We start from the raw sequence: 17150 nt of genomic DNA on the forward strand, positions 1-17150 counted from the left end.
TGACAGAGAGATCACAAGTAGGCAGAGAGGCAGGTGGGGAGTCTGGGGGGAGCAAGCTCCCCGGCTCAGCAGAGAACCCGATGCATGGCTCGACCCCAGGACCCCGAGATCATGACCCAAGCCAAAGGCAGAGGCTTTAACCCACTGAGCCACCCAGGCGCCCCAAGTCAAGAGAATATTTAAATTAACTATGAGCCAGAATATCAACAGCGATCAATCTATTCTCAATGGAAATCACATGTAACGTGCAGGGCACCTGGACAGCTCAGTGGTTAAGCATCTGCCTTTGGCTCAGGTCATGCCGGGGATGAGCTCCACATCGGTCTCTCTCTGTCAAATCAAGAAATAAAATCTTAAAAAAAAAAAAGAAATCACACGTAATGTTCAAAGGCAGGGGTTGACAAGACGCACAGGCCAAACCCGGCCTGTTTCATAAAGTTTTACTGGAACACAAAACGCCTGTGGCATTTTAAGAACAGAGATGAGTAAATGCAACAGAGTGTGTATGGCCTACAAAGCCTAAAATATTTACTACCTGGCCCTTTACTAAAATACTTTGCGGACACCTGCTTTCCAGTAACTAATAGAAAGGGAATGGGATAATATGTACATAACAGTCTTTAGGAATGACTGATAATAAAGGACACATTGTGTATTTAATCCAAACATCTGATCATCTTCAGGTCTAGAATTCAGTCACATAATTTAAAAATGGAAGGTAAGGTACACAAATTTCATGACCAAAAAAAAAAAAAAAAAAATTAGTCACATGCTGTTGTATCATTTCATGTGCACCAGAGGCTGTTAAGACAGGTAAATCAGTAAGTGAAAAAGTCTCAATATAAAATTTTATAAAACACAAAAGCTTTTTCTCCACAGGTCTATAATTTTTAAAAATTTTCTGAAATGTAGTACTTTTAAGGAGAACTTTCAAAGCGGTTTTAACAAGATTAGCAAACACACTTGCCCACATGCTAGAGAATGAAATTAGAGATTTTCATAATGGACAGCTGACTTCATACAAGGTGAAAGACATTATCCAAAAGCACAACTGTACTGTCTCCCTCTACTGGCAGGAGGGGATCTACACTAAGGTGTCTAGTTAAGAACAACAAATACAGAAACCAAGAGAATCTCCTTAATTATCCTATCACTAAGGTAACTAAATGGCCTATCCTTCCGCCAAAAAACCCATACATATTTCCCCTTACTAACCTAATTCTTTCCAACCATGAACTAATACACTTCTAAAAAAACCAACAGATACTTACTTGAGCAGTAAGCAGAGTTGTTAAGGATACATCTGCTCGCTCTTCAGTGATATAGGTCCTTGGTTTTCCTTCCCAAAGTGCACAGTCTTCCAGGTCCATTAGCTTCACTTGGGATTTAGACAAGCCTGGTGGGCGAGTTCCCTGTTGTTGTTGCTGCTGCTGCTGCTGGTGTGCCTGCCGCAAACTAATTTGCTTTGGAAATGTATTTTCATCTAAAGTTGGCACAACAAAGTTATTCACCTGATTTTCTGAGATAGTACTTGAAGAATTCTTGGCAACCTTATCTCCTGGAATCACTTGAGTGTGTTTCTGCTTTGGTGAAATAGGGTAGGGTAAAATGGATTTATAAGATGATTTAGTTCGGCCACCAAAAGTTGCCTGTTTGTTTTGAGACTTTGCCTTTCGAGAGGCAGGGGGCACAGAATGAGACTTCAAAGAGTAGGAGGTAGAAGGGGAAATGGTAGATTGCTTCTTTAGTACACTGTCAAGTGTTCGTACATAGCTGGTACTCTTGGTGGGAAGCTGGTATACCACAGGAGATGTAGGAGCATTAGAAGAGAAACCCATACTGGTTTCCATCAGTTTGCCTTCATTTTCCAAGTACTCATCTAGTTTATCACTGCAGAAAGCAGAACGGTTTTTCAGTGGACCTTCTGAATTTCCACCTAGAAATAAAGAGATGCAGATACTTAAAGAAATATATGGCAGATCTTCAGAAAAATAAACTAAAAAATGCCAAGAGCATTAAGTTATAAGCTACTGAATCTTCTCAACTGACCTTAATCTTCTAAACATAGGAAAAACAATATAATATTAATAAACCAAATGAAGAGATGGAATCATACATTCATTACATTAAAACGATTATCTAAAACCATCTCATTACATATATTTACATTAATTTTGGTGAAATACTAACAATAAATTAACATTAAGAGTCTACAACTTTGACAACTTATGACCTTAGCAGAGAAACCACATTTAAGTAAAAACATAAGAACAAAAAATATACTTAAGTCAAACTTCAACAGAACAAACCAAGAGATTATTTAACAGACTGTAGTACCTGGACTCTAATATAAAACACAAGGGAAGAGGTGAGGGCACAAAAAGAGAAGTATAAAATTTAGTTTTTGTTTTGTTTTATTTTTTAAAGATTTTATTTATTTCTTTGACAGAGAGAGATCACAAGCAGGCAGAGAGGCAGGCAGAGAGAGAGGAGGAAGCAGGCTCCCTGCTGAGCAGAGAGCCTGATGCGGGGCTCGATCCCAGGACCCTGGGATCATGACCTGAGCCGAAGGCAGAGGCTTTAACCCACTGAGCCACACAGGCGCCCCTAAAATTTAGTTTTTAAGGAATGAAAAAGCAAATGTAGTAGACAGACAAGCCATTATATTATTGTAACACTGTGGAGAGATTCAAAGATGAGAAAAACTATATTGGATATATGATAAATTTATCTGGCTAGAATGTAAAACCGCAAGTAACTACAACGGGAAAAGCACTAAGAAAGGAGACCAACAGGCACACAGTCAAAATGTTTGGGTTAGAAGTTTTCCTTGGACTGTAATGCTGTCAAGAATCACTCTATAGTTCTAAAGTATACAGTTCTGAAGTAATACTTGAGAATGATGATTATGGTAACTGCAGGTGGCTCAGTCCATCAAGCTTTTCTAAAAAATGAAAATTAAAAAAGTAACTGTAGGAGTAACAGAAAGGCAGTACAACTGAAAAGAGGGTGCAGGTTGGGGAGGGTATATGCTACCGTGAGAGATGTGAAATGTGTAAGCCTAATGATTCACAGATCTGTACCCCTGGGGCAAATAGTATATTATATGTTAATAAAAAATAAAAATAATAATAGTAATAATAATAATAAAAACAAAAAATAATTTAAATTTTTAAATTTTTTAAAAATTTAAAAAATAAAACATAAAATAAAAGAGGTGCATGGATTATTTAAGCCTGACATGGTTAGGGATATGGAACATAGGAAATGAACAGACATTAGCAAGCAATTTATTTGCCCTGTATTTTAAAGCATATAAAGAAAAGATGAAGAAAAAAAAACAAATCTTACTTTTAACTTTTTGGCCACGTGTTTCAGAACACATTTACAGTTTTTTAAAAAGCTGATTACCTTCACTCCTAGATGCAGAAGCACTATGTAACTTTCCCCTCCATCCCTTGATTTTGGTGAAGTCATTGGTCTTCCCTGTCCTAGAAACAAAGGGAAACCCAGCATCTATAAAAGAAAAAGTAAAAGAGATTACCAAAATTCAAGTCAATATTTAATATCTAATTAGTTAACAAAACTTAATCACAAAAAAACTTAATCTTAAATGTATAAATCATTAAGACTATGCCACTAGGCAAAAAAATCTACCTTAGAATATCCTAAATGTCTCTAACAAAGGCAGTTTTTTAATTATCTCACAACTTTGATTTTACAAATGCCACACACTCACCAGGAGAGGCAGGATTGGTTCCGGTAAGGTTCCAGAAAGGAAAGCTAGTGGCTGGAGCCAAAGGTAGCTGTACTCCCAAATATTTAAGATCAATGCTCATTGTCGGATCCACTGAATTCAATTTTAAGCCCACTACAAGGAAAAAGAAACACAAATTACATTCTTTTTTTAAACTTCTGAGGTGTGAGGAGAGGGTAAAATGGGAGTGAAAAGCAGAAATGAAATAAAAATAAAAAGTAGGAGACAGACTTTAAGGCGACCCATGATCCTTACCTCTTAATACTACATATTTCTGTACTCCTCCCTCCTCCCCCTCCCTTAAGTGCAGACAGGACCTTTATTTTATTTCTAACATACAAAAAGTGGCAAAAGGGATGGGATGTACATGATTTGGTGTTTATGAAACTATGGGTGCATGTATCACCCATCTTGCTAAAGCTGCAAAGATATAAATTCTGCCAACAACCTGAGGGAAACTGGAAGCAGAATCCTCCCAAGTCAAGCCTCTGAGGAGAAACCAGACCTGACATTTTGACTGAAGCACTGTGAGACACGAAGCAGAAGACCCAGTTAAGCCATGTCCAAACTCCCGATCGAAAGTAAATGAAACAGTATGTCCTAAGTTTACACTAATTTGTTAAGCAACAATAGAAAACTAATACATAAACATAGCAGAATTAAGATCCTTTGTGATCCAGAGACTTTCTAGGACTTTTAATACAAATCTACCATTGACTAAGCTTCTGGCCCGAATTATGGTTTCTAATTCCCTAGTAATCCATTAGTGTTGTTTATGGTTAGCTGAGCCTATAAATATTATAACTTATTTGTAGATTAAGAGGTAATCTTTTGGGAAAATATTTACTCAACATATCCTTTTAGAGGTTTTGGTGAGCTCTCCCCCTCCCTTAACATTTTATGACGGAGATTCATCTATGCTGACAGATTTATCTCTGGACCATTTATTTTCACCACCGTACACTACTCCAGATAATGAATATATAGTACTACCCAATTTATTCACCATTCCCCTACAGATGAGAATTAGGTTGTTTTCTAATTTTTTTTTTATTTTTTTGAGTACACACAACATTAAAATACCATTAACTATATTCTTTACACTGTACCTTGCATCCCTGTGACTTACTCATCCCTTACTGAAAGCCTGTATCTCCCAGCTCCCTTCACCCATTTTTTTCCTACTTTTTTAACAATTACAAGCAATGCACCCATGTAATTATTCATTGTGTACAAGAACGTGTATCACAGGGCACCTGGGTGGCTCAGTCCCTAAGCATCTGCCTTTGGCTCAGGTCATGATCCCAGGGTCTTGGTATCAAGCCCCACATCCAACCAGCTCCCTGCTCAGCGGGAAGCCTGCTTCTCCTTCTCCCACTCCCCCTCCTGGTGTTCTCTCCCTCGCTGTCAAATAAATAAATATAATTAAAAAAAAAAAAAGAATGTGCATCACACAGATGATGTGTAAGAGCTTCTCTAGTGCATTTAGCTTTTCCTTGTAGCATTTAATCAGGAATGGAATTGCTATATAACAGGGCATACTCATCTTTCAATTGTACTGGATTGTGAGTGCTCAACATACTTGTGGCTGTCCAAAATATTAGAACACCTTTTCCCTAGCTGTTACTTTTCTCCATTATAACCCCAACCTCTTCAAGGTAGGTATTAGGAAAAACTCACTTTCTACCTTCCCTTGCAGTTTATGTGCAGACATGTAACACAGGTTTTGCCAATCAACTGTACCATGAAAGACTTCAATTTGGGCAAGAGTACCATGAAGGGATACTATGCAGAACTATGTGAATGAGGGTGATGGTGTTTGGCCAAGTAAGGAATTTTTAGAGGCAGGACCTTGGTTACTTCTAGCTGTATGCATACTGTGTGCAGTGTCCATACTGAAAATGGTGGTGCTTGTCCAATGTTGTGGGACTGCTTATATGAACATTCAATAAAAGTAATGTGGGCATTTTTCCCTATTGCACAGTCCCAGAGTGTGTTTTTCTGGCTTTTCAAGAGATTGTGTAAGTCATCTGCTACTCTTTAATAAATTTATCTTCTATGTCATCTGTACAGTCTGATATTTACTACTAAAAAGGTTAATGATACACTTAGTTATTCTGAATACTTCTTGTGTAATGGCACATAAAATTATAATTAGGGGTGCCTTGGGTGGCTCAGTCAGTTAAGTGTCTGCCTTCAGCTTGGGTCATGATCCCAGACTTCTGGGATCAAGCCCTGCCACCCCCTGCCCCGTCAGGTTCCCTGCTCAGTAGGGAGCCTGCCTCTCCCTCTCCCTCTGCTGCACCCCCTGCTTGTGCTTGTGCTCTGTCAAAGAAATAAACATCTTTTTAAAAAAGGTAATTATATAACAAACTGGGATAAACCTGAGGCTGCTTTTAGCTAGAGGCAACCAGCTCTACAGTTATTAATTACCCTTTGTCAAGCCTGGCCATTCTGAGGAGATCACTATTTCAAGAGCCTATTATTGTTACATATCATGGATAACCATGTGCAACAATGCACTAATTGGGAGTCTGCACTAAATAATGCCAAATTACTCTCAATTTATACTCCCTCTAGTAGTGCATAAGAGCTCTTGCTGATCCAATTTCTTTTCAACATTTGAGGTCACCTGTTCCAATCTTTTGCTTTAAATTTATATCCTATTATTCTTAAATTTGTATTTTTCTGTTATAATGGCCATCATCTACTTTGTGTTCACTCATCTGTGAATTACTGGCTTCAAATTATTGTGCAGGAAAGTGTTTAACTTAAATTTTAACAAAACTGAAGCCAAAAGGAGTTCAAAGTATTAAGTATTCTATTAATAGCTATCAGAAGTCTTAGGTACAGGTTTTTAATAAAAGGCTTACATAATACTCATCACCTGAAAGGTGAAGGCATTAGACAGATTATGAGCCACAAACTCTTATGGCTAATTTGTGTATCCGCCACAGAGAACTTACCTTAACAAAGGAGATCACTGAATCACTATGCTATTTTAGTATGTAAGCCCAGTTCTTTAAATATTGTATCTGACTTTTATTTTATTTAAGTACATGGTATGATTCCTATTAACATCAATAAAACATTCTTTCCAGGGGCACCTCCCAGGCTTAGTAGGTTGAGTATGCAACTCCTGATCTGGGGGTTATGAGCTCAATCTCCACACTGGGTCTAGAGATTGCTTAAAAATAAAATCAGATTTGTTTTGTTTTGTTTAAGATTTTATTACTTCTTTGAGAAAGAGAGAGAGAAAGAGAGAGAGAACATGAACAGGTGGAAGGCAGAGGGACAAGCAGATTCCCCACTGAGTGGGGAGTCCCAAACGGTGCTTAATCCCAGGACTATGAGATCATACCTGAGCTAAAGTCACTTAACCGACTGAGCCACCCACATGCCCCGATTTGAGAGAGAGAAACAAGGCATGCACATGAGCAGGGAGAGGGACAGAGGGAGAGAAAGAACCCTCAATCAGACACTCCCCCACCCTACAAGTGTGAAGCATGATACAAAGCTTGATCCCAGGACCCTGAGGATCATGACCTAAACAAAAACCAAGACTTGGCTTCTTTTTTTTGTTTGTTTGTTTTTAAGACTTTATTTATTTGACAGAGATCACAAGTAGGCAGAGAAGCAGGCAGAGAGGGGGGTGGGGGAAGCAGACTCCCTGCTGAGCAGAGAGCCCGATGAGGGGCTCGATCCCAGGACCCTGAAATCATGACCTGAGCTGAAGGCAGAGGCTTAACCCACTGAGCCACCCAGGCGCCCCAAGACTCAGATTCTTAACTGAGCCACCCAGACACCCCAGAAATAAAATCTTTTAAGCAAATAATTCTTTCCTCATGTTTCCAGTCAATCAGGGAAAAATAAGACTGGGAGTCAAAACAACTGGTTTCTAATCATGTGCTTGGGCTAAATCTCTCTTGGCATTCGCTTCCTCATCAGTAAAAGAAATCCACTACAATGAGTTTTATGTTTTAAGAATTTATTGCACTTTATGGGGCGCCTGGGTGGCTCAGTGGGTTAAGCCACTGCCTTCGGCTCAGGTCATGATCCCAGGGTCCTGGGATCGAGCCCCGCATTGGGCTCTCTGCTCATCAGGGAGCCTGCTTCCTCCTCTCTCTCTGCCTGCCTCTCTGCCTGCTTGTGATCTCTGTCTGTCAAATAAATAAATAAAATCTTTAAAAAAAAAAAATTTATTGCACTCTCTGTGAAATACTCTGTAATACAGATGGTAATGGAGATAAAAGACATTCCCCAGACCTCAAGGAGCTTTAGTGCTATTTTCCCAACTGACTCATCAGTAGTTATAATGGTGTAAGTAAGTCCCAAGAGAGGTAACCAAAAAGAAATAACACTTGAAAAGCCCAAGGGAATGTGGTAAAATTTTTACTGAGTCTGTAATTCTTAAGTTAGAATAAGTAAAATTAACTAAGAAAGGTGGTAAGGTACAGCAGAGTGGAACCACAAAGTAAGATACTCAGAAATTCAAGTAAGAACTGAATCCTAAACACAGGATAAGATACTCTAATTCTTTGAGAAGAGAAAAATACTCTTATTATTATTGACCCAAAATTGCCAGAATAGCTGCCTACATAGATGGTAAAAATAAAGGAATTCAGTTGATAAAAAAAAAGCACCCATACATAGAACTGCAAACTCTAGACCCCACACAGTCAAATTTAGAAACGGTTTTTCCTATTTTCTTGTCTGTATTTACTTGTATTTTAAACTTCCACTTTCCCCCAAAAGTGAAAGCAAGTTCTAAAAACAAGATGAAATTTATTTTAAATATACCTATCAATTTTTTAAAACCATAAAAGAAGTAGTCAACGGTACAGAGACAATGTTCAAAGTAATTCCCAATTTAGCTTATCTGTACCATCCTGAAATATTTGCCCTGCAAGAAAATCCCCTATTTAGCACATACATGAAACCTAGACTTAATTGATTTCCTACGAATGAGATTAACTTGTACAGAAGTTGGCTAAGTAATTCACAGAAAGCATATCCCCCAAAAAACATAAAATCCTTTCCACTAGGACAGTTTAAACTGAACTATATTCCTAAATGCGTTGGCCTTTTCATCAGATTAGGAACTACTTCCTAAAAACATATTATCGCACCATTACCAAAAAAAAGACTCCTAAATTCAGATTCAAATGCAGAATCACATAAGATCATAAACCATAATTTAAAAAAACAAAATGCCTGGGATGCCTGGGTGGTTCAGCTGGTTAAGTGTCATCTGACTCTTGACTTCAGCTCAGTTATGATCACAGGGTCTTCAGACTGAGCCCCCAACTGGCTCCACCCTGGGCACGGAGTCTGCTTGAGATTCTCTCTCCCCATCTCCTTCTACCTTCCTCCCCGCTTGTGCGCATGTGCTCACTTACACATGCTCACCCACTTCTCTCTCTAAAAAATAAACAAAACATTTTAAAAACTGCCTACCCCAGCTAAACACATTAAAATATAAAGCACCCACCAAAACACACTCAAGAGGAATAAACTCCTATATAACTAACCAGCATAAAAGAGCAAATCTACATAAAAAAGAAAAGCTCCAGTTAATTGTCAACTTAACAACACTCAGTTTTTAACTAAAAATCACGAGTCACAGAGCTCTAAAGAGATTGCCATAAAGGAACTTAACATTGTAACTGACAGAAGTTCACAGTGATGTAATAAATAAATAGGCTGCAACATCAACATGGATGGCCCTTTAGAGTACAACGTGAAGCAATGTAAGTCAATCAGAGAAAGACAAATACCATTCCTTTTCACTCATATGTGGAATTTAAGAAACAAACGAACAAAGGGAAAAAAGGAGAAAGAAATGAAGAAACAGACTCTTAATTATAGAGAACAAACTGATGGTCACTAGAGGGGAGTAGGGGGATAGGAGATATAGGGGACGGGGATTAAGGTATGTACTTGTGATGAGCAATGGGTAATGTATGGTAAATCACTGTACTGTACACCTGAAACTAATATAATTGTATGTTAACTAAAAGGCATTCAAATAAAAACTCTAAAAATTGGGGAAAAAAGAAATCTCTCCTGCAGAGGAATTCCAATTAATTTATGCTCATATTCTACTTCATATTCCACAAGAAAGTAGAGCTTAACTTCCCACTAAGTATGGACTACCCAGTGACTTCCTTCCAAGAAGTACAGCATGGAAAGGTCAGTGATTGTTGATAAAATGTACCCTTTATACAATGGGATGAAAATGGCACTCCCTCTCTGTGATCTTCTTCTCGTGAACATATAACCACAATCTAACCATGAGAAAAACAACAGATGAAACTCAACTGAGAGACATTCTACAAAATATCTGACCAGTACTCCTCAAAATTGTCAAGGTCATTAAAAATTTAAAAATCTGAGCAACTGTCCCAGACAAGAGGATCCTAAAGAGACATGACTACTAAATGTGATTTCCTAGATGGAATCTTGAAATTAAAAAAAAAATAAGGGAATCTGATTAAAGTATGGACCTCAGTTAATATTAATATACCAATATTATCTAACTGTAACAAATATTCTATACTAATGTTATATGCATTTAATAATAAGGGAAATGGAATGAAGAGTATATGGGAACTCTATTATGTTCCCAATTTTACTACAAACCTAAAACTTAACTAAAATAAAAAAAAATTTAGGGTGCCTGGGTGGCTCAATCATTAGGCATCTACCTTCAGCCCAGGTCATGATCCTGGTCAGGGTCCTGGGGTAGAGCCTCACATTTGGCACCCTGCTCAGCGGGACTCTGCTTCTTCCTCTCCCTCTGTCCCTCCCTCCACTCTTGTGAGCACACATGCTTGCGTGCACGCTCGCTCACTCGCTCTCTAAAATAAATTAAATATTTTTTAAAATGTTTTAATTAACATAGAATTGACTTGGTAGCAGTGAAGTAGAAATGCTTGTATAAAAATACCTTTAAAGTTCAAAACCAGATGGTAATTTCTAGGTTGACAGGAAATAAATCAATTTGGATGTAGTACATCCAAGTTAGTACATAGGATAGTACAAGAGACAGAAAAAATATAGTCCTGTGGAAAACAACATTAAGATTCTTATTTTAGGAGTGCCTGGGTGGCTCAGTGGGTTAAAGCCTCGGTCTTCAGCTCAGGTTGTGATCCCAGGGTCCTGGGATTGAGCTCCACATCTGGCTCTCTGCTCAGCGGGGAGCCTGCTTCCTCCTCTCTCTGCCTGCCTCTCTGCCTACTTGCAATCTCTGTCAAATAAATAAATAAATAAATAAATAAATAAATAAATAAATAAATAAAATCTTTTAAAAAAATTTAAAGATTCTTATTTAATTTTAGCAATAAGACTACCACCACCAATAAGAACACTTCCTCAGGCTTAACACTTCTTCCAGAACTTCAGAGCAAGCTCAAAAATCTTCTCAAGTTTTTCAAGTTTCCAGCACAAAAAGTTTTTGTTTTTTTTTTTTTTAAATTTTATTTATTTGACAGAGAGAGACACAGTGAAAGAGGGAACACAAGCAGGGGAAGTGGGAGAGGGAGAAGCAGGCTTCCTGCTGAGCAGGGAGCCTGATGCGGGGCTCAATCCCAGGACCCTAGGACCATGACCTGAGCTGAAGGCAGATGCTTAACGACTGAGCCACTCAGGTGCCCACAAAAAGATTTTTAAATGTTTATATTCTAAAAAATAGTGAAACTCCACAGTTAACAGAAAGGGAGAGAAATGACATTACTGAAGTAAAATTTAACAAGTTCTTTCAATCACCAATTTTTAGAGAGGGACCTTAAAGGAACATGTGATTGGGATCAATCCCAATTACTACAAATACTTAGCCAATGTAACTCATTTTTCTGAAATTCTAAGTCTTAAGAAACAAAGGTTGAGGAGTGGAGGGATATCTGCCAAAACAAAATAGAAAAATCCAAAACAGATCTCTACCTCACACCTTATGAATAGTACCACATGAATTACAGATTTAACTGTTTTTAAAAAAAAAAAACAGGGACACCTAGAAGGCTCACTCAGTTAAGCATATGCCTTTGGTTCAGATCATGATCTCAGGGTCCTAGAATCAAGTCCTGCATCCGGCTCCTTGCTGAGCAGAGAGCCTGCTTCTCCCTGTCCCTCTGCCACTTCCCCTGCTTGTGCTCTCTCTGTCACTGACAAATAAATAAAACATACATACATACATACATACATACATACATAAAACAAGACTATATAGGGCAGCTGGATGGTTCAGTTGGTTGAGTGTCTAACTCTTAATTTCAGCCCAGGTCATGATGGTGCAGTCCTGGGACTGAGCCCCCGTCTGAATCCATGCTCAATGCAGTCTGCTTGTCCTGCTCCCTGTTTCTACCCCCACTTGCACTCTCTCAAATAATAAAATCTTTTCATAAAAATAAAATAATAGGGGCACCTGGGTGGCTCAGTCATTAAGCATCTGGCTTCAGCTCAGGTCATAATCCCAGAGACCTGGGATCAAGCCTCACATTGGGCTCCCTGCTCTGCAGGAAGCCTGCTTTTTTCCCTTTCCCACTCCCCCTGCTTGTGTTCCCTCTCTTGCTGTGTCTCTGTCAAATAAATAAATAAAATCTTAAAATAATAATAATAATAATAATAAAACTATGTAAGAATACAGTTGAATTAATTTTAAACAACATGAAGATTAAATAAAAACTTATATATGACATCTAATGCAGAATCTGTACAGCAGGTGAAAACTGATGGCTCACCCACATTTTGTTTGGTTCAGTGTTTAACGCTTTGCCCAAAAAACTTAGAAGTTGAGCATCATTACATAAAAATGCTGACTTCAGTTTCTACTGAAGAGTGAGAATTTCTGAAAATACTAGGCCAATCTTCCCATATGACAATAATCCACAGCTATGACTGCCCCTTTAGAAGAGGCACCTGTGTTCCAGCCTGCCAGAGTCCAACCTTGTACACGAAATCAGACTAATTTCATTTGCTTACCTGCTTAGTTTCTAGGAGCATTCGACTTTGAACCCCAATTACACAGAGGAAAATATCAGATTTGTCTACAACGTATGTAGGGGAAGAAAAAAACACACTTAAATCTTAACCAGCCAGGAAGTAACAGGCAACCAAACCATAACAAAGAGACCAGCAGAGAGCATGGAATATATTTACCTCTAGAACTAAGACTGAAACAAAGGTAGGGATTAGGCTGAAAGATATTTATACCTTATTGGAGTACTTAACTAACAAAATAAGAAAGTAGGAGGGAGGAAAAAAGATAAAGGAAAAGTCAACTGACAGAGGTTAAGAGAATACTATTTAAATAAAATAGCAGAAATGAAAGCTAACAGTAAGCAATAATAAATGTTATTTACCATTAAGACTATGATGTGACTGTAACTGTCCCATTACAATCCACAGCACCCCTCTAAGATCACACTGTCACACAAGCAGCCTCATATTAAAGCAAAAGTTCAAGTATTACTAGCTGACTCAGATACTGAATGATCATCTTATACATCATTTTATTAGCATATAATGCTTAGGTTCTTATATAAATGATCCATTATATAATGTAAATCAGCTCAACAATGCCTTGGCGGGGGGGAAAACTGACTAATAGCAAAAACTCAAACTACTCCAAGAGGTACACCTTGGGGCGCCTGGGTGGTTCAGTGGGTTAAAGCCTCTGCCTCTGGCTCAGGTCATGATCTCAGGGTCCTGAGATCAAGCCCCACATCAGGCTCTCTGCTCAGCAGGGAGCCTGCTTCCCCCCACCCCTCTCTGCCTGCTGCTTTACCTACTTGTGATCTCTCCCTCTCTCTGTCAAATAAATAAATAAAATCTTAAAAAAAAAAAAAAAAAAAAGGTACACCTAAAATCAAACACACAAGAAACTAAAAACTGGGGCACAAAATTACAATATCTCATTTACAACAAGTGGGAAAGTCAGTAGTTGCTATGATGGTAATAAATATAGAGCAATCCCTCCTAATCCCGAGGGGATATGTTTTAAGACCCGTAGTGGGTACATTCTAAGACCCTCAGTGGATGCCTGAAACCACCTGGTACCAAACCCTAACGCAGCACGCGTGTGCACGCGCACACACACACACACACAATGTTTTTTCCTAGACATACGCACTTTATCTGATAAAGTTTAATTTATAAATTATAAATTTACAAATTAAAGAAAACAGTAACAAAATAGAGTAATTTGAAGAATACACTGTAATAACAGTTACGGAATATGGTCTTTCTCTCTCAAAGTACCTTATTACACTGTTCTCACCATTCTTCTTGTGATAATGTGAGATGATAAAATGAAGTGAGGTGAATGATGTAGGTATTGTAACATAGTGTTAGGCTACTACTGACCTTCTGACCATACGTCAGAGGGAGGATCATCTGCTTCCATTAAGTGAAACCACAGAAAGACTGCACATTTGGGGGGAGGCAGGGGGGAGGACTAATACAGATTTCAATATTAAAATAGAGGATTAAGCAACATAATCAAAGCCAAAGATAATTCATTACAACAAAACAGAGATAATAATGAAAATTTTAACTGACATCCCAAGCAATACATGAAATACACAAAATATGCTGACAGCCACACAATGAGGAAAGTATTCTATTTACAGACTTACATATTACTAAGTATACAAAAGAATAAGTAGGATTCCCCCCCCCAAAAAACACACAAAAACAAAAGCAACTAAAACTTAAAAATGATAAACAGGGAAGAAAATACTGGGTTTTAAGACAGAAGAAACACCAATTTCTTATTATGACACGGTTTTTAAATGCATAAGATATTATGCTTCACAGAGACAGTATCTTCAGAGTTGGGAAGGTTTTTCTTAGGATAAAAAAAAAAACTAGAGAAGCTTTCAAATTAAGAGGAAGAATCAGAGAAAAAACACAAGTTGAGAGGGGCACTAAAAGAAATGAAATCAGGGATGGGGGAAGGAAGAAAAACAAAAAATGGGTAAGAACAAGAGGGAAGGGAAAGAAGAGGGAAAAGAAAAAAGGAGAGAAAAAAGAGAACAAAATTAAAAATTGGCTTGCATATATGTATTTTTAAATATTACCTTCTTGAAGACCAGGATGTATCACCTGCTTATGCCGCAAGGCCTTCAAGTCTTCTATCAGTTCCTTTTCCAACTGGGAAATTCTTGCTCTGCAACCTACTCAAAAACAATGACAAAATAAGCTGCTGTACACTACAGAAAAAGAAACATTGCACCTTTCCCTTCTAGAGCCAAATCACAGATCTCTCTCCTTTTAAAGTATATAATACCTGGGTCGTTTGTGGTTGACGCCTGAAGACTACAGGGTTCTTCAGTTGTCCCATCAACTGCATGAATGTCAAGAGCTTCCTATATATAAAAAAAGAAAAAAGTTCGTATCACTCCTAGAGGTTTAAATGTAAACAAGGAAACTTTTCTTTTCTGATACTTTTGATATTTTCTCAATGTTCAACATTAACAGCATTTCAAATACGAAGGAAAAAAAGCAAAGAAATCTGAATAGGAACATATGCTGATAAAACTGTTTATGCCAATTTACAAACTGATATAACCTATGTAAAGAAAGCTTACTCTGCAATTAACAAAGAGACAGAAGACCAGCTAAAGAGAATTCAACCTCTCTGTAGCCAATTTAGAAATGCCAGGCCTCTATAAAGATTTAAAAGAAAAATAATGCAGCTGAAGAGCTGCAGTAAAATAAACTATCCATGTGTGAGACAACAGAATTTTTAAAACAATATTAGTTCTCCAGTGGTACTCTGCTACTACTGATGAAAACCAGAGGATGGGGTATACTGAAACAGTCAATTTTTCATGTATGTATGCCTTTTTAGAGTCCATAATAATGTAAATTCCAGTAACAATCAGTTCGACAATCGTGAACTGAAATCAAAGCAGACATTTAAGTCCATTCCAACAAAATACCTTAAGTGGTGCCTGTAAATTAAATCATTTTGGAGACACTCCCCTCCCTACACATAAACCTTCACATAACAGGCGCATTCAAAAAAACAAAATTCTAAGTTATCAACCTGTATACAATTTCAGAATCACTATCTGACCTCCAAAGAAATGCTGAAAATTATAATCTTACCTTTGATTCAAAGGAAACAAAGAGAACACCATCCACGTCTTCCAGATCAGGCTTCACATCTGGAAAGTTACTCCCAGGACCCACAGGAGCGCTCTTTGTAGAAGTTAAAGATTTTCCTGTGCTTTTAGGTGGTCGCCCTGCCTTAGAGAGTTTCAATTTTCGTGGCCTTCCTCTTTTTCCAGGGATATTTGAAGGGGCATTCTGATTAGCATTCACAACCTTGGAGGCTGTTGAAATCTTAAGCACAGTTGTTCTCCTTCTGCCCGAGTCCTCTTTTCCTAAAAATGGGTCCCCAGCTGAACTCTTCGAACTGTCAAGTATTCTTTCTGTGTTAATGCTGTCAGATAGCTCAGGATATTTCCATTGAGGCTCTTTAAGTAAGGGGTATTTCTGTACCACTCTGAGATCTGGTGAATGTTCTCTAAGACCATTGTCTGATTCCTTGCCTAAGCAGAAGCCAGTCTCATCAGTATTTTCAATGTACGTGGGCAAATAGTCTAATTCTGTCAATACAGAAGACTTATCCTTTCGAGATGTGGAAAGCATGTTATCAGGGAGCTCAGAAATCTTCACGGTGCTTTTGGTGACAGCACAGGGCTCCAGATAGACTACTGGCATCTTTCCAGCGTCCAACTTGAACATTTTAGCTTGAGCAACACCTGATGGGCTATTTGGTAGCCATTTAGAAGACGGATGGTCAGCTTCTAGGTTATCAACTTTATTGTGCCTCTTTAGCTGTTTCTCTAGTATAGGATCATCATCACTGTTTGAGTATACATCTGTTTCCTCATCTGTCTCTTCCTGTTTTATAGTTACCCCTTCCGGGCACTCAGCAAGTTCATATTCATAATCATCTACAGGCTCCTCTTTAATAACAACATTGAAGTTTCCATTCGGGTCTAATGGTGACACTACATGGGAGCCGTCTTCAAAATTGTTGGCAACAAGACTGAAGAGACAGGGGAGGGAGGTTAAAAGGGCAAAATTAAGACTCAAGAGAAGAAAAGAAAGTCTGCTGGAAACCAAGTGACACATCAAATTTCATGAGCCATTCTCCAAAAAACAATGTATAACTTAACAAAGTTCTCCAAAGCAGTTTGCAAAGTTCTCAAAAGCAGTTTGTCAACATCACACTTTTACCCTTTCCATCAATTTATCAGAAACTATACAGGATAAAAAGTAAGTTTTTAACAAGTAACCTTATCACAAATTAAAAAATGTAACACTTATTTACTAATGGTATTTTTCAAATAAACTCAATTTTGAAAGTCAGTTGACACTG

The 17150-nt window shown here is 38.0% G+C and overlaps 1 protein-coding gene across 14 annotated transcripts in view; it reads right to left on the minus strand.

The window, feature by feature from the left end:
- Positions 1 to 17150, minus strand: part of MGA (MAX dimerization protein MGA) — a 173705-nt gene that overhangs the window by 51401 nt on the left and 105154 nt on the right. For all 14 annotated transcript variants that reach the window (XM_032856766.1, XM_032856765.1, XM_032856774.1 and 11 more), the window contains exons 3-8: positions 15869 to 16817; positions 15045 to 15123; positions 14836 to 14931; positions 3740 to 3871; positions 3412 to 3516; positions 1272 to 1936 (exon numbers count right to left, since the gene is read on the minus strand). In XM_032856766.1, coding sequence (XP_032712657.1) covers positions 1272 to 1936; positions 3412 to 3516; positions 3740 to 3871; positions 14836 to 14931; positions 15045 to 15123; positions 15869 to 16817 — 2026 coding nt within the window. The remainder of the gene's footprint in view (positions 1 to 1271; positions 1937 to 3411; positions 3517 to 3739; positions 3872 to 14835; positions 14932 to 15044; positions 15124 to 15868; positions 16818 to 17150) is intronic.

This window comes from Lontra canadensis, unplaced genomic scaffold (genome assembly GCF_010015895.1).
Source record: "Lontra canadensis isolate GAN:19392208 unplaced genomic scaffold, GSC_riverotter_1.0 scaffold12, whole genome shotgun sequence".
In the NCBI taxonomy this organism is placed as follows: domain Eukaryota; kingdom Metazoa; phylum Chordata; class Mammalia; order Carnivora; family Mustelidae; genus Lontra; species Lontra canadensis.